This window comes from Psittacula echo, assembly GCF_963264785.1.
Source record: "Psittacula echo genome assembly, chromosome: 29".
NCBI lineage: Eukaryota > Metazoa > Chordata > Aves > Psittaciformes > Psittacidae > Psittacula > Psittacula echo.
The window spans coordinates 1,012,597-1,036,899 of NC_137764.1; the positions used below are offsets into that span (position 1 = coordinate 1,012,597).

Sequence of the window (24,303 nt, forward strand, 5' to 3'; positions counted from 1 at the left end):
CTTCCCCCAATCCCATTGTCCCGCCTGGATCAGGGAGACCCCAGCTCGGCTCCTGCAGGCTGAGGGTCCCCTCTGGGGGCACCCATGGGTGCGGGTCCCTCCATGGCCTTCCCTTTGCAGATGATTTAGGTGAGTGATTCCCAGTGGGATCCCGGTGTGTTGGGGGCCGGAACCGGATCCTGGACCTTCAGGTGATGGGATCCCACCTCCTGCAGCCATAGATCCCAGGGGGAACCCCCCATGGGATGCATTGGGGGTCCAATGGAGGCGATGGGGCTGCTCATCCCCCCCCCCCCCGAAGGAGGTGGGGAAGGGGCAGGATCCGGCTGGTCCCATCCCCTGGGATCAGGCCGTGCTCAGAGGGGTCCTCCCCGCCCCATAGCGATCATCGAGGAGGTGATGAAGGAGGACGGATTCCAGCCGGATCCAGCCCCGCTCCATCCCAAAGCCCCTTCCCGAGCCTCGGCCAAGCTGGTGCCGCGCGGCTCCAGCCCCATGGCGGGCAGCGCCCCACAGCTCGCCCAGAGCCTCGGCAGCCTCTCGCTGGGGGGGCCGCGGAGCCGGTGGATTCCCGGCGCCGGGAATGTGAAGGAGGAGCTGGAGGAGCTGCTGGAGCCGCCGCGGTTGGTGATCACGGAGCAGCCCAAGCAGCGCGGGATGCGCTTCCGCTACGAGTGCGAGGGGCGCTCGGCCGGCAGCATCCTGGGCCAGAGCAGCACCGAGGCCAGCAAGACCCTGCCCGCCATCGAGGTGAGGATGGGATCAGCCCGGAGAGGGCTCGGGATGGCCGTCGGGAGCGGGAGAAGGGGGCCGGGAGCTCGCGGAGGGAGCGGGATGTGGTGGAGTCAATGGGGACCACGTGGAGGTCAATGAGGATGGGGGGGGGGGGTGTATCCCGCATCGTGGAGCTCAAGCGGGTCTGTGGGGAAAAGGCTCCAGGATGGATGGAGGAGGAGAGGGATTGGGGATGAGGGGGGAGGAGAATGGGGGCCACCAACAGCCCATTGTGTCCTATGGGAGCTTCCCATTGTGTCCTATGGGAGCTTCCCGCTGTGTCCTATGGGAGCTTCCCGCTGTGTCCTATGGGAGCTTCCCACTGTGTCCTATGGGAGCTTCCCACTGTGTCCTATGGGAGCTCCCCGCTGTGTCCTATGGGAGCTCCCCGCTGTGTCCTATGGGAGCTCCCCGCTGTGTCCTATGGGAGCTCCCCGCTGTGTCCTATGGGAGCTCCCCGCTGTGTCCTATGGGAGCTTCCCATTGTGTCCTATGGGAGCTTCCCGCTGTGTCCTATGGGATCTCCCCGCTGCGTCGTATGGGAGCTTCCCGCTGCGTCCTATGGGAGCTTCCCATTGTGTCCTATGGGAGCTTCCCGCTGTGTCCTATGGGAGCTTCGCATTGTGTCCTATGGGAGCTTCCCACTGTGTCCTATGGGATCTCCCCACTGCGTCGTATGGGAGCTTCCCGGTGCGTCCTATGGGAGCTTCCCGGTGCGTCCTATGGGAGCTTCCCGCTGCGTCCTATGGGAGCTTCCCGTTGCGTCCTATGGGAGCTTCCCGCTGCGTCCTATGGGAGCTTCCCGCTGTGTCCTATGGGAGCTTCCCGCTGTGTCCTATGGGAGCTTCCCACTGTGTCCTATGGGAGCTTCCCGCTGTGTCCTATGGGAGCTTCCCGCTGTGTCCTATGGGAGCTTCCCACTGTGTCCTATGGGATCTCCCCACTGTTCCCTATGGGAGCTCCCCACTGTTCCCTATGGGAGCTCCCCACTGTTCCCTACGGGATCTCCCCACTGTTCCCTACGGGATCTCCCCGCTGCGTCCTATGGGAGCTTCCCGCTGCGTCCTATGGGAGCTCCCCGCTGCGTCCTATGGGAGCTCCCCGCTGCGTCCTATGGGAGCTTCCCGCTGTGTCCTATGGGAGCTTCCCATTGTGTCCTATGGGAGCTCCCCGCTGCGTCCTATGGGAGCTCCCCGCTGTGTCCTATGGGAGCTCCCCGCTGTGTCCTATGGGAGCTCCCCGCTGTGTCCTATGGGAGCTCCCCGCTGTGTCCTATGGGAGCTCCCCGCTGTGTCCTATGGGAGCTTCCCATTGTGTCCTATGGGAGCTCTCCATTGTGTCCTATGGGAGCTTCCCGCTGTGTCCTATGGGAGCTTCCCGCTGTGTCCTATGGGAGCTCCCCATTGTGTCCTATGGGAGCTTCCCACTGTGTCCTATGGGATCTTCCCACTGCATCCTATGGGAGCAGCAGGTCCAAGGGGGGGGACACCCACTGCCTAAAGGGGCTCCAGGGGACCTGAAGAGGGCCTTTGGCCACGGGATGGAATGGGATGAGATAATGGGAGCAGGAAGAGCTGGATGGCACCTTGGGATGAAGCTCTTCCCCATGAGGCTGGTGGGATGCTATGGAGCAGGTCGGGATGCTCCATCCCTGGCAGTGCCCAAGGAGCAGCCTGCCCTAGCGAAGGCATCCCTATGGGTTGGATCCGGATGGTTCCAGCTCCTTCCCAGCCCCTTCCGTGGCTCTCCCTTGGGTGCTGCTGCCCCATGGTTGGGTTTGGGGCCTGCAGCTCCTGAACTGCGGCGCGATCCCGGAGGTGACGGTCACCGCGTGCCTGGTGTGGAAGGATTGGCCCCACCGCGTGCACCCCCATGGGCTCGTGGGCAAGGACTGCAGCAACGGCCTCTGCCAGGTGGTGCTGAGGCCCCAGAGCAACCCCCGGCACAGGTACGGGCACGGCAGGGGCAGCATTCCCGGCGGGATGGGGTTGGGATGGAAGGAGCTGCCTCCAGGAGGGTGAGAAGGGGCAGGGTTCCAGGTTGGGATGGGTTGGGATGGAAGGAGCTGCCTGTAGGAGGGTGAGAAGGGGCAGAGTTCCAGGTTGGGATTGGGTTGGGATGGAAGGATCTGCCTGTAGGAGGGTGGGAAGGGGCAGGATTCCAGGTTGGGATGGGGTTGGGATGCAAGGAGCTGCCTCCTGGAGGTGGGAAGAGGCAGGGTTCCATGTTGGGATGGGGTTGGGGTGGGTTAGGATAGAAGGAGCTGCCTCCAGGAGGTGGGAAGAAGCAGGATTCCAGGTTGGGATGGAGTTGGGATGGGGTTGGGGTGGGTTGGGATAGGTTGGGATGGGTTGGGAATGGGTTGGGATGGGGATTGGTTGGGTTGGGATGGGGTTGGGATGGGTTGGGATGGGGTTGGGAAGAGTTGGGGTGGGTTGGGATGGGGTTGGGGTTGGGGTGGGTTGGGAGGGGTTGGGATGGGGTTGGGATGGATTGGGATGGGTTGGGATGGACTGGGATGGGATGGGGATGGGTTGGTATGGGGTTGGGATGGGTTTGGGATGGGTTGGGATGGATTGGGATGGGTTGGGATGGATTGGGATGGGGTTGGGGTGGGGATGGGATGGGTTGGGATGCGGTTGGGATGGGTTGGGATGGGGTTGGGATGGGTTGGGGTGGGTTGGGATGGGGTTGGGATGGGTTGGGGTGGGTTGGGATGGGGTTGGGGTGGGTTGGGAGGGGTTGGGATGGGTTTGGGGTGGGGATGGGTTGGGATGGATTGGGATGGGGTTGGGGTGGGGATGGGTTGGGATGGATTGGGATGGGGTTGGGATGGGTTGGGATGGGGTTGGGGTGGGGATGGGTTGGGATGGATTGGGATGGGGTTGGGGTGGGGATGGGTTGGGATGGGTTGGGATGGGGTTGGGATGGGTTGGGATGGGGTTGGGGTGGGGATGGGTTGGGATGGATTGGGATGGGGTTGGGGTGGGGATGGGGTTGGGATGGGGTTGGGGTGGGGATGGGTTGGGATGGGTTGGGATGGGTTGGGATGGGGTTGGGGTGGGGAGGGGTTGGGGTGGGGATGGGTTGGGATGGGGTTGGGATGGAAGGAGCCGGCTCCATCCCATCTCTGCAGCTTCAGCAACCTGGGCATCCAGTGCGTGAAGAAGAAGGAGATCGAGGCGGCCATCGAGAGGAAGCTCCAGCTGGGAATCGACCCCTTCAAAGGTAGCTCCAGAGGCTCCGTCCGTGTCCCGGCGGGATGAGCCCATCCCCATGGGGCCACCAACCCCCCCTGTGTCCCCCCCGCAGCCGGAGCGCTCCGGAACCACCAGGAGGTGGACATGAACGTGGTGCGGATCTGCTTCCAGGCTTCCTACCGGGATCCGGCGGGACACACGCGGCACCTGGGGCCCGTGCTCTCCGAGCCCATCTTCGACAAGAGTACGTGGGGAGCGATGCCGGTCCCGTTCCATAGGGATTGGGGGGGAAGGGGTGATCCCGATGGGAATGTTCCTGATCGCATTCCATAGGGACTGGGGGGGAAGGGGTGATCCCGATGGGAATGTTCCTGATCGCATTCCATAGGGATTGGGGGGGAAGGGGTGATCCCGATGGGAATGTTCCTGATCCCGTTCCATAGGGATTGGGGGGGAAGGGGTGATCCCGATGGGAATGTTCCTGATCCCGTTCCATAGGGATTGGGGGGGAAGGGGTGATCCCGATGGGAATGTTCCTGATCCCGTTCCATAGGGATTGGGGGGGAAGGGGTGATCCCGATGGGAATGTTCCTGATCCCGTTCCATAGGGATTGGGGGGGAAGGGGTGATCCCGATGGGAATGTTCCTGATCCCGTTCCATAGGGATTGGGGGGGAAGGGGTGATCCCGATGGGAATGTTCCTGATCCCGTTCCATAGGGATTGGGGGGGAAGGGGTGATCCCGATGGGAATGTTCATGATCGTATTCCATAGGGATTGGGTGGGAAGGGATGATCCCGATGGGAATGTTCCTGATCCCGTTCCATAGGGATTGGGGAGGAAGGGATGATCCCGATGGGAATGTTCCTGATCCTGTTCCATAGGGATTGGGGGGGAAGGGATGATCCCGATGGGAATGTTCCTGATCGCATTCCATAGGGATTGGGGGGGAAGGGGTGATCCCGATGGAGCTTTCCTGATCCCATTCCATGAGGGCTGATTGCGAAGGGATGATCCTGATGGGAACGTTCGCAATCCCATTCCATAGGGATTGGTTGGGAAGGGATGATCCCGATGGGAACATTCCCGGTCCCATTCCATGGTGATCCCATAGAATCCACCAACACGTCAGAGCTGCGGATCTGCCGCATGAACAAGGAGAGCGGCCCCTGCACGGGGGGGGAGGAGCTTTACCTGCTCTGCGACAAGGTCCAGAAAGGTACCGGGAACACCGGGATCGCACCGGGATAGCACCTGGACACACTGGGAATGCACCAGGACACACTGGGAATGCACCGGGATACACTGGGAATGCACCGGGATACACTGGGAGCACACTGGGATACACTGGGATAGCACCTGGACACACTGGGAATGCACCTGGACACACTGGGAATGCACCGGGACACACTGGGAATGCACCGGGATACACTGGGAGCACACTGGGATACACTGGGAATGCACCGGGACACACTGGGAATGCACCGGGACACACTGGGAATGCACCTGGACACACTGGGAATGCACCGGGACACACTGGGAATGCACCGGGATACACTGGGAGCACACTGGGATACACTGGGAATGCACCGGGACACACTGGGAATGCACCAGGATACACTGGGAATGCACCGGGATACACTGGGAGCACACTGGGATACACTGGGAATGCACCGGGACACACTGGGAATGCACCGGGACACACTGGGAATGCACCGGGATACACTGGGAATGCACCGGGACACACTGGGATACACCAGGAGCACACTGGGAATGCACCGGGACACACTGGGAATGCACCGGGACACACTGGGAATGCACTGGGACACACTGGGATACACCAGGAGCACACTGGGAATGCACCGGGACGCACTGGGATACACTGGGATAGCACCTGGATACACTGGGAATGCACCGGGATCGCACTGGGAATGCACCGGGACACACTGGGAATGCACCAGGAGCACACTGGGAATGCACCAGGAGCACACTGGGAATGCACCGGGACACACTGGGATACGCCGGGAGCACACTGGGATAGCACCTGGATACACTGGGAATGCACTGGGATCACACTGGGAATGCACTGGGATACTCCGGGAGCACACTGGGAATGCACCGGGACACACTGGGATACACCGGGAGCACACTGGGATACACTGGGATAGCACCTGGATACACTGGGAATGCACCGGGATCGCACTGGGAATGCACCGGGACACACCGGGAATGCACTGGGACACACTGGGATACACCGAGAGCACACGTGCACACTGAGACACGCTGGGATCACACCGGAATAGCACTTGGATACACTGGGAATGCACCAGGATTGCACTGGGAATGCACCGGGACACACTGGGATACACTGGGAGCACACACATGCACAATGGGACATGCTGGGGGACACTGGGAATGCACCTGGATACACTGGGAATGCACTGGGATTGCACTGGGAATGCACCGGGACACACTGGGATACACTGGAAGCACACTGGGATATACTGGGATAGCACCTGGATACACTAGGAATGCACCGGGATACACCGGGAATGCACCGGGATACACCGGGAGCACACTGGGAATGCACCAGGACACACTGGGATACATGGGAGCACACTGGGAATGCACCGGGACACACTGGGATACACTGGGAATGCACCAGGACACACTGGGATACACCGGGAGCACACTGGGATACACTGGGATAGCACCTGGATACACTGGGAATGCACCGGGATACACCGGGAGCATACAGATGCACAATGGGACATGGTTGGACACACTGGGATAACAGCTGGATACACTGGGATCCACCAGGAACACACACTGGAATCATACCAGGACACACCATGATAAGGCTGGGATCACACTGGGACACACTGGGATCACTGGGAATGCCGCCATTCCAGAGGCAGCGGGGGGGGTCACGTTATCCCCTGGGAAGGCAGGAATGGGGATGGAAGGTACCGGGATGGATCCGACTGGAGCTGGGAGATGTCACCAACCCCTGGCTGAGGAGCACCCATGGGTGCTATGGGGTGGTCTGGGGGTGCCGTTGGGTGCTATAGGGTGCCCTGGGGCTCCATTGGGTGCTGTTGCAGAGGTCATTGCCTCGGTGTCCACACGACCACATGGGAGGTGGATGTGCGAGTGCTCTATAGGATGCTCTAGGGCTCCATAGGGTGCTCTAGGGCTCCATAGGGTGCTCTAGGATGCTCTAAGGCTCTATAGGATGCTCTAGGGCTCTATAGGACGCTCTAGGGCTCTATAGGTTACTCTAGAATGCTGTAGATCTCTATAGGATGCTGTAGGTCTCTATAGGATGCTCTAGGGCTCTATAGGATGCAGTAGATCTCAATAGGATGCTCTAGGGTTCTATAGGACGCTCTAAGTCTCTATAGGTTACTGTAAGATGCTGTAGATCTCTACAGGATGCTCTAGGACTCTATAGGATGCTCTAGGGCTCTATAGGATACTCTAGGTATCTATAGGATGCTGTAGGTTTCTATAGGATGTTCTAGGGTTCTATAGGGTACTCTAGGTCTCTATAGGATGCTTTAGGGCTCTATAGGATGCTCCAGGTCCCTTTAGGATGCTCCAGGTCCCTATAGGATGCTCTAGGGCTCTCTAGGATGCTCCAGGTCCCTATAGGATGCTCTCTAGGATGCTGTAGGTGGCTATGGGCTGCGTTGCCCCCGCAGAGGACATCGCGGTGGTGTTCCACACGGCCACGTGGGAGGCGGATGTGTGTGTGCTCTATAGGAGGCTCTAGGGCTCTATAGGATACTGTAGATCTCTATAGGATGCTCTATAGCATGCTGTAGGTGCCTATAGGGTGCTCTAGGTCTCTATAGGATGTTCTAGTATGCTCTAGGTGTCTATAGGATGCTCTAGGTCTCAATAGGATGCTCTAGGTCCCTATAGGATGCTCTATAGGAGGCTCTAGGGCTCTATAGGATGTTCTAGGTCTCTATAGGATGCTCTAGGATGCTCTAGGGTTCTATGGGATGCTCTAGGATGCTCCAGGTCCCTATAGGATGCTCTAGGTCTCTATAGGATGCTCTAGGATGCTCTAGGGTTCTATGGGATGCTCTAGGATGCTCCAGGTCCCTATAGGATGCTCTCTAGGATGCTCCAGGTCTCTATAGGATGCTCTAGGGCTCTATAGGATGCTCCAGGTCCCTATAGGATGCTGTAGGTGGCTATGGGCTGCGTTGCCCCCGCAGAGGACATCGCGGTGGTGTTCCGCACGGCCACGTGGGAGGCGGATGTGTGTGTGCTCTATAGGATGCTCCAGGTCCCTATAGGATGCTCTAGGTCTCTATAGGATGCTCTAGGATGCTCTAGGGTTCTATGGGATGCTCTAGGATGCTCCAGGTCCCTATAGGATGCTCTAGGTCTCTAGGACGCTCTCTAGGATGCTCCAGGTCTCTATAGGATGCTCTAGGGCTCTCTAGGATGCTCCAGGTCTCTATAGGATGCTCTAGGGCTCTCTAGGATGCTCTAGGTCTCTATAGGATGCTCTAGGGCTCTCTAGGATGCTCTAGGTCTCTATAGGATGCTCTAGGGCTCTCTAGGATGCTCCAGGTCTCTATAGGATGCTCTAGGTCTCTATAGGATGCTCTAGGATGCTCTAGGGTTCTATGGGATGCTCTAGGATGCTCTAGGGTCCCTATAGGATGCTCTAGGTCTCTAGGATGCTCTCTAGGATGCTCCAGGTCTCTATAGGATGCTCTAGGTCTCTATAGGATGCTCTAGGATGCTCTAGGGTTCTATGGGATACTCTAGGATGCTCCAGGTCCCTATAGGATGCTCTAGGGCTCTCTAGGATGCTCCAGGTCTCTATAGGATGCTCTAGGGCTCTCTAGGATGCTCCAGGTCTCTATAGGATGCTCTAGGTCTCTATAGGATGCTCTAGGGTTCTATGGGATACTCTAGGATGCTCCAGGTCCCCATAGGATGCTCTCTAGGATGCTCTGGGTGGCTATGGGCTGCGTTGCCCCCGCAGAGGACATCGCGGTGGTGTTCCGCACGGCCACGTGGGAGGCTCGCGCGGACTTCTCGCAGGCGGACGTGCACCGCCAGGTCGCCATCGTGCTCCGGACCCCCCCGTACGAGCAGCTGGAGCTGGAGCAGCCCGTGGAGGTGGAGGTGGTGCTGCAGCGCCTGACCGACAGCGCCTGCAGCCAGGCCTTCCCCTTCACCTACCTGCCCCGCAGCACCGGTACCGGGGGGCGAGGGGGGCATGGGGAGGGGGGCGATGGGGATGGGGGGGATGGGGATGGGGGGGGATGGGGATGGGGGGGATGGGGATGGGGGGGAAGGGGATGGAGGGGATGGGGATGGGGGGGATGGGGATGGGGGGGAAGGGGATGGGGGGGATGGGGATGGGGGTGATGGGGTTGGGGGGGTGATGGGGATGGGGGTGATGGGGATGGGGGGATGGGGATGGGGGTGATGGGGATGGGGGTGATGGGGATGGGGGTGATGGGGATGGGGGGGTGATGGGGATGGGGGGGTGATGGGGATGGGGGGGTGATGGGGATGGGGGGATGGGGATGGGGGGGATGGGGATGGGGGTGATGGGGATGGGGGGGATGGGGATGGGGGGTGATGGGGATGGGGGGGATGGGGATGGGGGGGAAGGGGATGGGGGGATGGGGATGGGGGGATGGGGATGGGGGGGAAGGGGATGGGGGGATGGGGGGATGGGGATGGGGGGGATGGGGATGGGGGGGAAGGGGATGGGGGGGATGGGGATGGGGGTGATGGGGTTGGGGGGGTGATGGGGATGGGGGTGATGGGGATGGGGGGATGGGGATGGGGGTGATGGGGATGGGGGTGATGGGGATGGGGGGGTGATGGGGATGGGGGGGATGGGGATGGGGGGGATGGGGATGGGGGTGATGGGGATGGGGGGGATGGGGATGGGGGGGAAGGGGATGGGGGGATGGGGATGGGGGGATGGGGATGGGGGTGATGGGGATGGGGGCGTGATGGGGATGGGGGGGATGGGGTTGAAGATGCGGGTCCCATCCCTCCTGGGGTTATGTGGGGTTCCCATTGCTCCCCCCCCTCCCCTCCCCATAGATGTCTATGGGGTGCAGCAGAAGCGCAAGCGGGGGATGCCAGATGTGCTGGAGGAGCTCTCAGGATCAGGTGGGGTTTGGGGGGGGGGGTCACCTCTCCATTGGGGCCCTCCCCATGGCCAGGGCTGGAGTCACACTATGCCAACCCCCCCCCCCCCATTAGATCCATATGGGATCGAAGCCAAGAGGAGGAAGAAGCCCCCCGGATACATGGAGCACTTCCCCCCCCTGCCTGCGGCCGGTGGGTGCTGGGGGGGGGGAACACGGATATGGGGGGGTCCCGTTGGCACCTATGGGGGGGAGTGGGGAGAGCTGGGCCAAGGGTGGGAGAGGGCTCTGGGGACCCCAAACCCCCTTTACCCCCAACCCCATTTTTACCCCTTCCCCTTTTGACCCCCCCAAAACCCCGTTTTCCCCCCAAAAGAACCCATTTTCCTCCCTCCAAACCCCCATTTTTACCCCAAAACCCCATTCCCCCCAAAACCCCATTTTCCCCCCCAGAAGAACCTATTTTCCCCCTTCCAAACCCCCATTTTTCCCATTTTGACCCCAAACCCCCCTATTTTCCCCCCCAAAACCCCATTTTCCCCCCCAAAAGAACCCATTTTCCCCCTTCCAAACCCCATTTTTACCCTTTCCCCCTTTGACCCCCCAAAACCCCATTTTCCCCCCCAAAACCCCATTTCCCCCCCAAAAGAACCCATTCTCCCCTTTCCAACCCCCCATTTTTCCCCCTTTGACACCCCCATCCCCTGTGTTAACCCCTTCCCTGTCGTCCCCCCCCCATAGAGCCGCTGTTGACCATGGATCCGGACCCCCTGGACCCCCCCCTCTACGTCCCCTTCACCCCCCCGCCGCTGCCCCCCCCGTACCCGCTGCTGGACCTGCCCGAGCTCCTCTCCGAGCCCTATGGGCCCCCCCCCGGGGACGCTGCCCCCCCCCCGGCCCCCCTACTGGGCACCCACATGTTCCCAGGCCACGTCTGACCCCCCCATGGCCCCACACAGGACTCGGGGACCCCCATTTCCCCCCACCAAAAGGAGGGGGGGGGACCCTGCTGTGCCCCCCCCCCCGCCCCGGGCTGGCTGGACCCCCCCGGGGCTGCTGCAGCCCCCCCCCCCCCCCCCCCCCGGTTCCTATAGGGGCCTTGCACTATATTTATGGGGGGGTCGGAATAAAGCCATGGATGGATTCCAGTGGGATGGGTGTGAATGGGGGGGATGGGGAACCCGGGATGGGACCAGTACCATATAGGGGCTGCCCTGTATAGCCGTGGTACCATATAGAGTCTGTCCCTTATAGCCCCGGTACCATATAGGGTCTGTCCCTTATAGCCCTGGTACCATATAGGGTCTGTCCCTTATAGCCCCGGTACCATATAGGGTCTGTCCCTTATAGCCCTGGTACCATACAGGGTCTGTCCCTTATAGCCCTGGTACCATATAGGGTCTGTCCCTTATAGCCCCAGTACCATATAGGCTCTGTCCCTTATAGCCCCGGTACCATATAGGGTCTGTCCCTTATAGCCCCAGTACCATATAGGGCCTGCTCAGTATAGCCACAGTACCATATAGGGTCTGTCCCTTATAGCCCTAGTACCATATAGGGTCTGTCCCTTATAGCCCCAGTACCATATAGGGCCTGCCCAGTATAGCCACAGTACCATATAGGGTCTGTCCCTTATAGCCCTAGTACCATATAGGGTCTGTCCCTTATAGCCCCAGTACCATATAGGGTCTGTCCCTTATAGCCCCGGTACCATATAGGGTCTGTCCCTTATAGCCCCAGTACCATATAGGGTCTGTCCCTTATAGCCCCAGTACCATATAGGGCCTGCCCAGTATAGCCACAGTACCATATAGGGTCTGTCCCTTATAGCCCTAGTACCATATAGGGTCTGTCCCTTATAGCCCCAGTACCATATAGGGTCTGTCCCTTATAGCCCCGGTACCATATAGGGTCTGTCCCTTATAGCCCCAGTACCATATAGGGTCTGTCCCTTATAGCCCCACTACCATATAGGGCCTGCCCAGTATAGCCACAGTACCATATAGGGTCTGTCCCTTATAGCCCCACTACCATATAGGGCCTGCCCAGTATAGCCACAGTACCATGTAGGCTCTGTCCCTTATAGCCCCGGTACCCCACAGCGCCTGCTCAGTGCAGCCCCGTTCCTGGTCGGGCCCCTATCGCTGCCGGACCGCTCCCCTCAGACCACGCCCCCTTTCCCCTCCCTCCCTCCCACTTCCGCTTCCGGCGCGCTCGGTGCCGCGGGCTCGGCGCTGCTGGGTAATGGCGGCTCCGCTCCGCTCCCGTCCGCGTCCCCCCCTTCTCCTTCCCCCCCCTCTTTATGGTTCCCCCCCCTTCACGGTTCCGCCCCGCTCCCTCCGTAGGGCCCCGTTGTTCGCCGCGGAACCACCCCCCCCCCCCCCCCCCGGTGCCGGTGTTACCGGAGGTGCGCGGGGACAGGGGGCGGGAAGCGGCGGGATGTGGCACGAGGCGCGGAAGCACGAGCGGAAGCTGCGCGGGATGATGGTGGATTACAAGAAACGGGCGGAGCGGCGCAGGGAGTACTACGAGAAGATCGTGAGCGAGCCCGGACCGGGATAACGGGAACACCGCCCCCCCCCCCGGGAACGGGATAACGGGAACACCGCCCCCCCCCCCCGCCATGGGACCGGGATAACGGGAACACCGCCCCCCCCCCCCGCCATGGGACCGGGATAACGGGAACACCGCCCCCCCCCCATGGGACTGGGATAACGGGAACACCGCCCCCCCCCATGGGACCGGGATAACGGGAACACCGCCCCCCCCCCCATGGGACCGGGATAACGGGAACACCGCCCCCCCCCATGGGACCGGGATAACGGGAACACCGCCCCCCCCCATGGGACCGGGATAACGGGAACACCGCCCCCCCCCCCCATGGGAACGGGATAACGGGAACACCGCCCCCCCCCCCCATGGGAACGGGATAACGGGAACACCCCCCCCATGGGACCGGGATAACGGGAACACCGCCCCCCCCCCCGGGAACGGGATAACGGGAACACCGCCCCCCCCCCCCATGGGAACGGGATAACGGGAACACCCCCCCCCCCATGGGACCGGGATAACGGGAACACCGCCCCCGCCCATGGGACTGGGATAACGGGAACACCACCCCCCCCCCATGGGAACGGGATAACGGGAACAGCCCCCCATGGAACAGCCCCATGAGACTGGGATAATGGGACCCTGCCATGGGGCTCTGGGAACCCCATTCCCTATGGCTCCTGCTCCCCTTTCCCTATGGATCAGGGCTCCCCTTTCCCTATGGCTCCTGCCCCCCCTTTCCCTATGGATCAGGGCTCCCCTTTCCCTACGGCTCTTCCTGCTCCTCATCCCCCCCTTTGGGGGCTCCCTTTTCCCTCTTTCCCTCTGGCTCCAGAAGAAGGATCCAGCCCAATTCCTGCAGGTCCACGGCCGAGCCTGCAAAATCCACCTGGATTCCGCCGTGGCCTTGGCTGCCGAGAGCCCAGTGAACATGTGGGTATCCCGCTGCTCCCATGGGAATGCGGCCGCTCCCATGGGAATGGGGGCAGCCGCTGGGGCCCAGCGTTGGGAAGCGGGATCTGGGCTCCTCAAAGCCAAAGGGCACGAGGCATCCCCGCTCCTTCCCATTTAGGAATTGGGGGGCGGGGGGGGGGGGGCTGCTCTTCCCGATGGGAATTCCCGGCATTCCCACCTCTTTTCCCATAGGATGCCCTGGCAAGGAGACACCAACAACATGATCGACCGCTTCGACGTGCGGGCGCACCTGGATCACATTCCCAGCTCCAGCCCGGCCCTGCTCAACCCCATGTGAGGGGGGGGGGGGGGGCGGAATTCCCATGGGAATTGGGGCTCTCCGGATGGAGGCTTGGGATCTGGGGGGGGAATTGCATTGGGATCAGTGCGGAGCCCCCGGTGCCGTGAGGGTGAGGTGGAGGGAGCAGGGGCTGGAGTCATCCATGGGGTATCCCGTTGGGATGGGTTTGGATCCGTCCTGTATCCCAGAGCTGCTTCTGGTGCCTTGGATTCCCTTTCCAAAGGGAATTCCAACCGGAAGCGATCCCTTAGTGGCCGCCTCCATCCCTCTTTGCTCCCACTGCCAGCACGAGGCCGGGATTCCCCATCTCTTAGGAAGCGGGAATCTCCCCCGGAGCCGCTTCCCGGGAATGCCGCTGGCTCCGTCCCATATTCCCGGTGCTCTCCAAGCCTTTGGCTCCCGTTGCAGTTCCCCGGAGCAGGAATCGGACGAGAGGAAATGCAACTACGAGCGCTACCGCGGCCTGGTCCAGAACGACTTCGCCGGCAGTGAGTGCCCTATGGGGCGCCCCATAGCCTATGGGGCAGGACCCCTCTTCCCTGCATCCCGCATCCCCGCATCCTTAATCCCTGCATCCTGCATCCCGCATCCCTGCATCCCCGCATCCCTGCATCCCCGCATCCCTGCATCCCCGCATCCCTGCCTCCCTCATCCCTGCATCCCTGATCCCTGCATCCCGCATCCCTGCGTCCCGCATCCCTAACTTCCGTATCCCCGCATCCCACATCCCTGCATCCCCACATCCCGCATCCTGCATCCCGCATCCCTGCCTTCCGTATCCCCACATCCCACATCCCTGCATCCCACATCCCTGCGTCCCGCATCCCTGCATCCCGCATCCCGCATCCCTGCATCCCTGCGTCCCGCATCCCTGCATCCCGCATCCCTAACTTCCGTATCCCTGCATCCCACATCCCTGCATCCCCGCATCCCGCATCCCTGCATCCCTGCGTCCTGCATCCCTGCCTTCCGTATCCCTGCATCCCCACATCCCACATCCCCACATCCCCGCATCCCTGCATCCCTGCATCCCTGCGTCCCGCATCCCTGCCTTCCGTATCCCTGCATCCCCACATCCCACATCCCCACATCCCCACATCCCCGCATCCCTGCATCCCGCATCCCCGCCTCCCGCATCCCACGGAGCTCCCGTGTTTGCAGTCTCGGAGGAGCAGTGCCTGTACCAGATCTACATGGATGAGCTCTACGGGGGCCTGCCCAAGCCCAACGAGGACGAGAAGAAGAAGTGAGTAATTCCCAAGGGAATTCCCTGCGCTTCCCGCGCTCCGGCGCCGGAGCCGGGATTGAGCCTCCGTGCGCAGGCTGGCGGAGAAGAAAGCTTCCATCGGCTACACCTACGAGGACAGCACCGTGGCCGAGCTGGAAAACAGCGCGGAAAAGAGCCGGGAAGAGGAGGATTCCGAGGAGGAAAACAGCAACACGGATGAGGACGAGGTCATCCCCGACATCGGTACTGAGCCCCCCCGATCCCGGCGCTGAGCCCCGCTCCCGGCGCCGCGCTCAGCTCCTTCCCGCTTCCCGTCATTCCCAGATGTGGAAGTGGACGTGGATGAGCTCAACCAGGAGCAAGTGGCCGACCTCAACAAGCAGGCGACCACCTATGGCATGGCCGAGGGCGACTTTGTCAGGTAGGGCTGGAGCGGCGCCCTATTCCAAAGGGATGATCCCTATGGATGCGCTCGGCTCCCAAACCCCCCCCCCCCCCTTTTCCCTATGGGGGCTCCGATGGAGGCTTTATCCCAAGGATGCTGCGGAAGGACAAGGAGGAGGCGGAGGCCATCAAGAATGCCAAGGCTCTGGAAGAGGAGAAGGCCATGTACTCGGTACGGGATGGATCCAGAGGGAGCTCTTCCCGGCTTCCCAGTGCTGGCGGGGCTGAGCTCCGGCTGCTTCCCGCAGGGCCGACGTTCCCGGCGCCAAAGGAGGGAATTCCGGGAGAAGCGCTTGAAAGGCAGGAAGATCAGCCCCCCCAGGTGGGTGCTGCGGCCGGCATCCTGCATCCCGGCCATTCCCGGTGCTGGGATACAGCCTGCGGGCCTGCCCCAGCCCATTCCCGGCTCCCGGAGTTTGGATCCAGCATCCAGCCCTGCTCCGTCCCATTCCCAACTCCCGGAGCTTGGATCCAGCATCCATCCCATTCCCAGCTCCCAGAGCTTGGATCCAGCATCCAGCCCTGCCCCATCCCATTCCCACCTCCCGGCACTGGGATCCAGCATCCAGCCCTGCCTCATCCCATTCCCGGCTCCTGGAGCTGGGATCCAGCATCCAGCCCTGCCCCATCCCATTCCCAGCTCCCAGAGCTTGGATCCAGCCCCGCTCTGCCCCTGCTCCATCCCATTCCCAGCTCCCAGAGCTTGGATCCAGCATCCAGCCCTGCCCCAGCCCATTCCCAGCTCCCGGAGCTTGGATCCAGCATCCAACCCTGCCCCATCCCATTCCCAGCTCCCGGAGCTTGGATCCAGCATCCAGCCCTGCCCCAGCCCATTCCCAGCTCCCGGAGCTTGGATCCAGCCCCGCTCTGCCCCTGCCCATCCCGTGCTGTCCATGCCCCTTCCCTGCTCCCTCCCTCGGGAATTGCTCTCTCCCACAGCTACGCCCGGCGCGACAGCCCCACCTACGACCCCTACAAACGGTGAGCGCCGCCCTCGCTTCCCGCCTTCGGGAATGCCGCATCCCTGCCCCGCGTCCCTGACCCGCTTCCCGCCGCAGCTCCCCATCGGAATCCAGCTCGGCCTCGCGCTCCCGCTCCCGGACGCCGTCGCCGGGCCGCGAGGAGAAGATCACCTTCATCACCAGCTTCGGCGGCAGCGACGAGGAGGCCGCATCCGCGCCAAGCGGCGCCATTCCCGGGAAAAGCCCCGCTCCCGGCAGAGCCCGCCCGGCGCCAGGGCAGCCGGCGCCAGGCCATGGCGCCTCGTCCCGGTCGGTGCCGCTTCCCATCGCCTCCTTATCCCGATCCCGGCGCGCGCGGGGAACGGGCTTGGGGAGGGAAGCGGCGGCGGCGGCTCCGTGCCCGCATCCATGGGGTGAGCGGCGTCCTCCCGCCTCATCCCGGCCTCATCCCGGCTCATCCCGCGCCTCTCTTGCAGGCGCCACTCCTCGTCCTCGTCCACGTCCCCGTCCTCCTCCTCTTCCTCGTCCTCCTCCAGCTCCCGCTCCAGCTCCCGCTCCCACCGCGGGGGGGGCTCGCACCGCTCCGGCCGGTATTCCCATGGCCACGGGCGCCGCTATTCCCGCTCGCGCTCCCGTTCCCGGCGCTATTCCGGAGGCGGCTCTCGGGACGGGCGCCGCCGCTCCAGGTCCTATTCCCCGGAGCGGGGCCATCGCTACGGCTCCCGCCGCCGCTCCAGGTGAGCCCTGGGATGGGCAGGGAATGGGGTGGGAAGGAGCTGGGAGCGTCGGGATGCAAGGAGGGCACCTTCCCTAGGGCAGGCTGCTCCTTGAGCCCCGCGGGGAGCTCCATAGGATGCAATGGGGATCCCATAGGACACAATGGAGATTCCATAGGACACAATGGAGATCCCATAGGACACAGTGGGGAGGTCCCATAGGACACAATGGGAAGCTCCCATAGGACACAATGGGAAGCTCCCATAGGACACAATGGGGAGCTCCCATAGGACACAGTGGAGCATCCATAGGACACAGCGGGAAGCTCCCATAGGACACAGTGGGGAGGTCCCATAGGACATAGTGGGAAGCTCCCATAGGACACACTGGAGCATCCATAGGACACAATGGGGAGCTCCCATAGGACACAGCAGAGCATCCATAAGGAGACAGTGGAGCATCCATAGGACACAGTGGGGAGGTCCCATAGGACACAATGGAGATCCCATAGGACACAAAGGGTTGTTGCTGGCTCCCTCTGGGCTTCTCCTTCCCCAGCTCCCAATCCCTTTCCTTGGGGCTGCTCCATCCATTCCCACCCGTCCCAGGGCTGTTTCCCCCCCCAGGGCCTCATCTCCCTCCCCAATCCCAGCTTTCCTTCCCGGATTCCCCCGCCCCATTCCCTATGGACACCGCGCTCCCATGGATCCCTGTGCGCCCCATTCCCAGGAGCCGCTCGCGCTCCGGGGAGCGCTCCCGGCGCCGGCGCCATTGGAGCAGCAGCCGGAGCAGCCGGAGCCGCAGCGATTCCCGCAGCCCCAGCAGATCCCAGTCTCCGGAGCGGGACAAGGCCCCGCGCCCCACAGCATCGCCCGCCGTGGGGGAGAAGCTGAAAAAGTGAGGCCCCGAAGGCGGGAATGGGAATGATGGGAATGCCGGGAATACCGGGAATGCCGGATCCTGACACCCCCCCGCCTCTTCCAGGCCTGACAGTGCAGCCGGTAAAGAGACGGGAGCTGCCAAAGTCAGTAAGAACGGAAGCGCAGCAGCGGGGGGGCCCCCCCGTGCTCATCCCGCTTCCCGCTGGGAGCCTGGGACCGGCCGGGATAGCCCCTGGGATATGGGGGGGGGGGGCGGGAGAGAGGGAGCGGGGACCCCCCCCTGGAGCTGCGGGCAAGGGGACCCAGTGGGAGGTGGCCATGGGGCAATGGGATCCAGCAGTGGGACCCAGCCGTGGGGCACTGTATCCATTGGGATCCAGCACTGGGATCCAGCCAGGGGGCACTGTATCCATTGGGATCCAGCACTGGGATCTGTTGGGATCCAGCACTGAGATCCAGCCAGGGGACACTGTATCCATTGGGATCCAGCACTGGGATCTGTTGGGATCCAGCACTGAGATCCAGCCAGGGGGCACTGTATCCATTGGGATCCAGCACTGGGATCCAGCCAGGGGGCACTGTATCCATTGGGATCCAGCACTGGGACCCACTGGGAGTTGGCTGTAGGGCACTGTATCCGTTGGGATCCATCACTGGGATCCACTGGGATCCAGCACTGGGACCCACTGGGTGCTGGCCATGGGGCACTGGGACCCCCAAGCCGCCGCCCCCCCCCGTTCCTATGGGCTGTCCCCATCACTCAGTGCCCCCATCGCTCCCAAGCACCCATGGGTGCTGCAGGGGGGTCCCACCATGGGGGGGGCTATGGGGGGGGGGGGGGCTGCAGCGCGTCCCCGTGTGCCCCCCCCCCCCCCCCCCATGGTCACAGGGGCTTTGGGTCCTTCCAGCCCAAGCTGACCCCGCAGGAGAAGCTGAGGCTGCGGATGCAGAAGGCGCTGAACCGGCAGTGTGAGGGCACCCCCAGAGAGCCCCCCATGGAGCCCCTATGGACCCCCATAGAGCCCCCATGGGTACCCCCCATAGAGCCCCTATGGACCCCCCCCATGGGTACCCCCCATAGAGCCCCTATGGACCCCCATATACCCCCCATGGAGCCCCTATGGACCCCCATAGACCCCCCCATGGGTACCCCCCATAGAGCCCCTATGGACCCCCATAGACCCCGCCATAGAGCCCCTATAGATCCCCCCGGGTAGCCTCCTATAGACCCCCATAGACACCCCCCTCGGTACCCCCCATAGAGCCCCTATAGACCCCCCCATGGGTACCCCCCCGTAGAGCCCCTAGAGACTCCCATAGACTGCCCCTGGGTACCCCCCCGTAGAGCCGCTATAGACCCCCAGGGACCCCTCCCCGGGACCCCCCATTGCACCCCATGGAGCGCCCCCCCCATGGTCCCCTCCAGGACCCCCCCCCAGACACCCCATGGACCCCCGTGGGACCCCTCCCATTACACCCCATGGGGCACCCGATGTCCCCATCAACCCCCCCATGTCCCCATTGACCCCCCCAAGTCCCCATTGACCTCCCATCCCCATTGACCCCCCATCCCCATTGCCCCAATGTCCCCATTGACCCCCAAGTCCCCATTGACCCCCCAAGTCCCCATCGACCCCCAAGTCCCCATTGACCCCCCCATGTCCCCATTGACCCCCAAGTCCCCATTGACCCCCAAGTCCCCATCAACCCCCCCATGTCCCCATTGACCCCCAAGTCCCCATTGACCCCCAAGTCCCCATCAACCCCCCCATGTCCCCATTGACCCCCAAGTCCCAATCAACCCCCCCATCCCCATTGACCCCCCCAAGTCCCCATTGACCCCCCAAGTCCCCATCGACCCCCAAGTCCCCATCAACCCCCCCAATCCCCATTGACCCCCCCAAGTCCCCATTGACCCCAATGTCCCCATTGACCCCCCCATCCCCATTGACCCCCCCGTTCCCTGCAGTTAAAGCTGACAAGAAGGCAGCGCAGGAGAAGATGCTGCAGCAGGAACACGAGAGACAGGTGGGGGGGCACACAGCAGGTTATGGGTCCGGGGGGGGCACACAGCAGGTTATGGGTCCGGGGGGGGCACACAGCAGGTTATGGGTCCGGGGGGGGCACACAGCAGGTTATGGGTCCGGGGGGGGCACACAGCAGGTTATGGGTCTGGGGGGGGGCACACAGCAGGTTATGGGTCCGGGGGGGGCACACAGCAGGTTATGGGTCCGGGGGGGGCACACAGCAGATTATGGGTCCGGGGGGGGCACACAGCAGGTTATGGGTCCGGGGGGGGGCACACAGCAGGTTATGGGTCCGGGGGGGGCACACAGCAGGTTATGGGTCCGGGGGGGGCACACAGCAGGTTATGGGTCCGGGGGGGGCACACAGCAGGTTATGGGTCGGGGGGGGGCACACAGCAGGTTATGGGTCTGGGGGGGGGCACACAGCAGGTTATGGGTCCGGGGGGGGCACACAGCAGGTTATGGGTCCGGGGGGGGGCACACAGCAGGTTATGGGTCCGGGGGGGGGCACACAGCAGGTTATGGGTCCGGGGGGGGCACACAGCAGGTTATGGGTCCGGGGGGGGGCACACAGCAGGTTATGGGTCCGGGGGGGGGCACACAGCAGGTTATGGGTCCGGGGGGGGGCACACAGCAGGTTATGGGTCCGGGGGGGGCACACAGCAGGTTATGGGTCCGGGGGGGGGCACACAGCAGGTTATGGGTCCGGGGGGGGGCACACAGCAGGTTATGGGTCCCTGTTATCCCATAGGAGCGGGAGGATGAGCTCCGAGCCATGGCCCGGAAGATCCGCATGAAGTGAGTCCTCCCCCCCATCATTCCCAATGGATCCAGGGGGGCTTCACTGCACCCCCATCATTCCCAATGGATCCAGGGGGGCTGCTCTCCACCCCCCCATCATTCCCAATGGATCCAGGGGGGCTGCTCTCCACCCCCCCCATCATTCCCAATGGATCCAGAGGGGCTTCACTGCACCCCCCATGATTCCCAATGCAATTCCCACCCCCTTTTCCTTCCCGGCAGGGAGCGGGAACGCCGGGAGAAGGAGCGGGAGGAGTGGGAGCGCCAGTACAGCCGCCAGAGCCGGTCCCCGTCCCCCCGCTACAGTGAGTCCCTATGGGGGGCTATGGGGCACAGGGGCCCCCCCAATTCCCAGCCCCACAGTGGGAATTGGGGGGGGGCAGGGAAGGAAAAGCTGCGGCATTCCCATGGGAAAGGGTCCCCGAGCGTGTCCCTGTGCTTGCAGGTCGGGAATACAGCTCATCCCGGAGGTAGGAGCATCCCACCCCACACGTGGGGGTCCCGGTGGCCGCAGGTCATGGAGATCCTCCCCCCCCCGGCCATTCCCAACGCATCCGTGTCTGCACTTCCATAGGCGCTCCCGGTCGCGGTCCCGCAGCCCCCATTACCGGCACTGAGGGGCTGGAGCTGCTTCCCATGGCAAATAAAGGTGGAAAACGGGAATGCGAGTGAGGAGCCGGGAATGGGTTGGGATGGGAGGAGCTCCCGGAGGACAGGCTGTACGTGCCATAGGACACAATGGATCTCCTATAGGACACACTGTACATCCCATAGGACACAATGGATCTCCTATAGGACACACTGTACATCCCATAGGACGCAATGGATCTCCTATAGGACACACTGTATATCCCATAGGACACAATGGATCTCCTATAGGACACACTGTACATCCCATAGGACACAATGGATCTCCTATAGGACACACTGTACATCCCATAGGACACAATGGATCTCCTATAGGACACACTGTACATCCCATAGGACGCAATGGATCTCCTATAGGACACACTGTACATCCCATAGGACGCAATGGATCTCCTATAGGACACACTGTATATCCCATAGGACACAATGGATCTCCTATAGGACACACTGTACATCCCATAGGACACAATGGATCTCCTACAGGACACACTGTACATCCCATAGGACACAATGGATCTCCTATAGGACACACTGTACATCCCATAGGACACAATGGATCTCCTATAGGACATACTGTACATCCCATAGGACACAATGGATCTCCTATAGGACACACTGTACATCCCATAGGACACAATGGATCTCCTATAGGACACACTGTATATCGATCCCATAGCGCACACTGTATATCGATCCCATAGCACACACTGTATATCGATCCCATAGCGCACACACTGTATATCGATCCCATAGCGCGCACACTGTATATCGATCCCATAGCGCACACACTGTATATCGATCCCATAGCGCGCACACTGTATATCGATCCCATAGCGCACACACTGTATATCGATCCCATAGCGCACACTGTATATCGATCCCATAGCGCGCACACTGTATATCGATCCCATAGCGCGCACACTGTATATCGATCCCATAGCGCGCACACTGTATATCGATCCCATAGCGCGCACACTGTATATCGATCCCATAGCGCACACACTGTATATCGATCCCATAGCGCGCACACTGTAGATCGATCCCATAGCGCGCACACTGTATATCGATCCCATAGCGCACACACTGTATATCGATCCCATAGCGCGCACACTGTATATCGATGCCATAGCGCGCACACTGTATATCGATCCCATAGCGCGCACACTGTATATCGATGCCATAGCGCGCACACTGTATATCGATCCCATAGCGCGCACACTGTATATCGATCCCATAGCGCGCACTGTATATCGATCCCATAGCGCGCACTGTATATCGATCCCATAGCGCACACACTGTATATCGATCCCATAGCGCACACACTGTATATCGATCCCATAGCGCACACTGTATATCGATCCCATAGCGCACACTGTATATCGATCCCATAGCGCACACACTGTATATCGATCCCATAGCGCACACACTGTATATCGATCCCATAGCGCACACTGTATATCGATCCCATAGCGCACACACTGTATATCGATCCCATAGCGCACACTGTATATCGATCCCATAGCGCACACACTGTATATCGATCCCATAGCGCACACACTGTATATCGATCCCATAGCGCACACACTGTATATCGATCCCATAGCGCACACACTGTATATCGATCCCATAGCGCACACACTGTATATCGATCCCATAGCGCGCACACTGTATATCGATCCCATAGCGCGCACTGTATATCGATCCCATAGCGCGCACTGTATATCGATCCCATAGCGCGCACACTGTATATCGATCCCATAGCGCGCACACTGTATATCGATCCCATAGCGCGCACACACTGTATATCGATCCCATAGCGCGCACACTGTATATCGATCCCATAGCGCGCACACTGTATATCGATCCCATAGCGCGCACACTGTATATCGATCCCATAGCGCGCACACTGTATATCGATCCCATAGCGCACACACTGTATATCGATCCCATAGCGCACACACTGTATATCGATCCCATAGCGCACACACTGTATATCGATCCCATAGCGCACACACTGTATATCGATCCCATAGCGCACACACTGTATATCGATCCCATAGCGCACACTGTATATCGATCCCATAGCGCACACACTGTATATCGATCCCATAGCGCGCACACTGTAGATCGATCCCATAGCGCGCACACTGTAGATCGATCCCATAGCGCGCACACTGTAGATCGATCCCATAGCGCGCACACTGTAGATCGATCCCATAGCGCGCACACTGTATATCGATCCCATAGCGCGCACACTGTATATCGATCCCATAGCGCGCACTGTATATCGATCCCATAGCGCGCACACTGTATATCGATCCCATAGCGCGCACACTGTATATCGATCCCATAGCGCGCACACTGTATATCGATCCCATAGCGCGCACACTGTATATCGATCCCATAGCGCGCACACTGTATATCGATCCCATAGCGCACACTGTATATCGATCCCATAGCGCACACACTGTATATCGATCCCATAGCGCGCACACTGTATATCGATCCCATAGCGCGCACACTGTATATCGATCCCATAGCGCACACACTGTATATCGATCCCATAGCGCACACACTGTATATCGATCCCATAGCGCACACTGTATATCGATCCCATAGCGCACACTGTATATCGATCCCATAGCGCACACTGTATATCGATCCCATAGCGCACACA

The 24,303-nt window shown here is 61.3% G+C and overlaps 1 protein-coding gene across 13 annotated transcripts in view; it reads left to right on the forward strand.

The window, feature by feature from the left end:
• The window catches only part of CLASRP (CLK4 associating serine/arginine rich protein), a 30,184-nt gene that overhangs the window by 2,401 nt on the left and 3,480 nt on the right, over nt 1-24,303 (forward strand). Inside the window, exons 3-31 of one of the 13 annotated variants that reach the window (XM_080635982.1) lie at nt 121-191; nt 383-750; nt 2,565-2,722; nt 3,911-4,002; nt 4,146-4,218; nt 5,088-5,192; nt 8,985-9,200; nt 10,067-10,135; nt 10,229-10,306; nt 12,459-12,651; nt 13,499-13,596; nt 13,810-13,911; nt 14,327-14,406; nt 15,080-15,164; nt 15,241-15,389; nt 15,471-15,567; nt 15,684-15,762; nt 15,839-15,912; nt 16,530-16,571; nt 16,649-16,861; nt 17,029-17,289; nt 17,999-18,166; nt 18,254-18,293; nt 19,059-19,119; nt 20,120-20,178; nt 20,929-20,975; nt 21,201-21,283; nt 21,424-21,448; nt 21,553-21,658. In XM_080635982.1, the coding sequence (XP_080492108.1) occupies nt 400-750; nt 2,565-2,722; nt 3,911-4,002; nt 4,146-4,218; nt 5,088-5,192; nt 8,985-9,200; nt 10,067-10,135; nt 10,229-10,306; nt 12,459-12,651; nt 13,499-13,596; nt 13,810-13,911; nt 14,327-14,406; nt 15,080-15,164; nt 15,241-15,389; nt 15,471-15,567; nt 15,684-15,762; nt 15,839-15,912; nt 16,530-16,571; nt 16,649-16,861; nt 17,029-17,289; nt 17,999-18,166; nt 18,254-18,293; nt 19,059-19,119; nt 20,120-20,178; nt 20,929-20,975; nt 21,201-21,283; nt 21,424-21,448; nt 21,553-21,595 (3,141 nt within the window). In that variant the 5' untranslated portion in view covers nt 121-191; nt 383-399 and the 3' untranslated portion in view covers nt 21,596-21,658. Of the gene's footprint in view, nt 1-20; nt 751-2,564; nt 2,723-3,910; nt 4,003-4,086; nt 4,219-5,087; nt 5,193-8,984; nt 9,201-10,066; nt 10,136-10,228; nt 10,307-12,047; nt 12,355-12,458; nt 12,652-13,498; nt 13,597-13,809; nt 13,912-14,326; nt 14,407-15,079; nt 15,165-15,240; nt 15,390-15,470; nt 15,568-15,683; nt 15,763-15,838; nt 15,913-16,529; nt 16,572-16,648; nt 17,290-17,998; nt 18,167-18,253; nt 18,298-19,058; nt 19,120-20,119; nt 20,179-20,928; nt 20,976-21,200; nt 21,284-21,423; nt 21,449-21,552; nt 21,659-24,303 lie in introns of those variants that run through there. The other 12 variants (XM_080635983.1, XM_080635979.1, XM_080635977.1 and 9 more) reach the window with 12 other exon arrangements.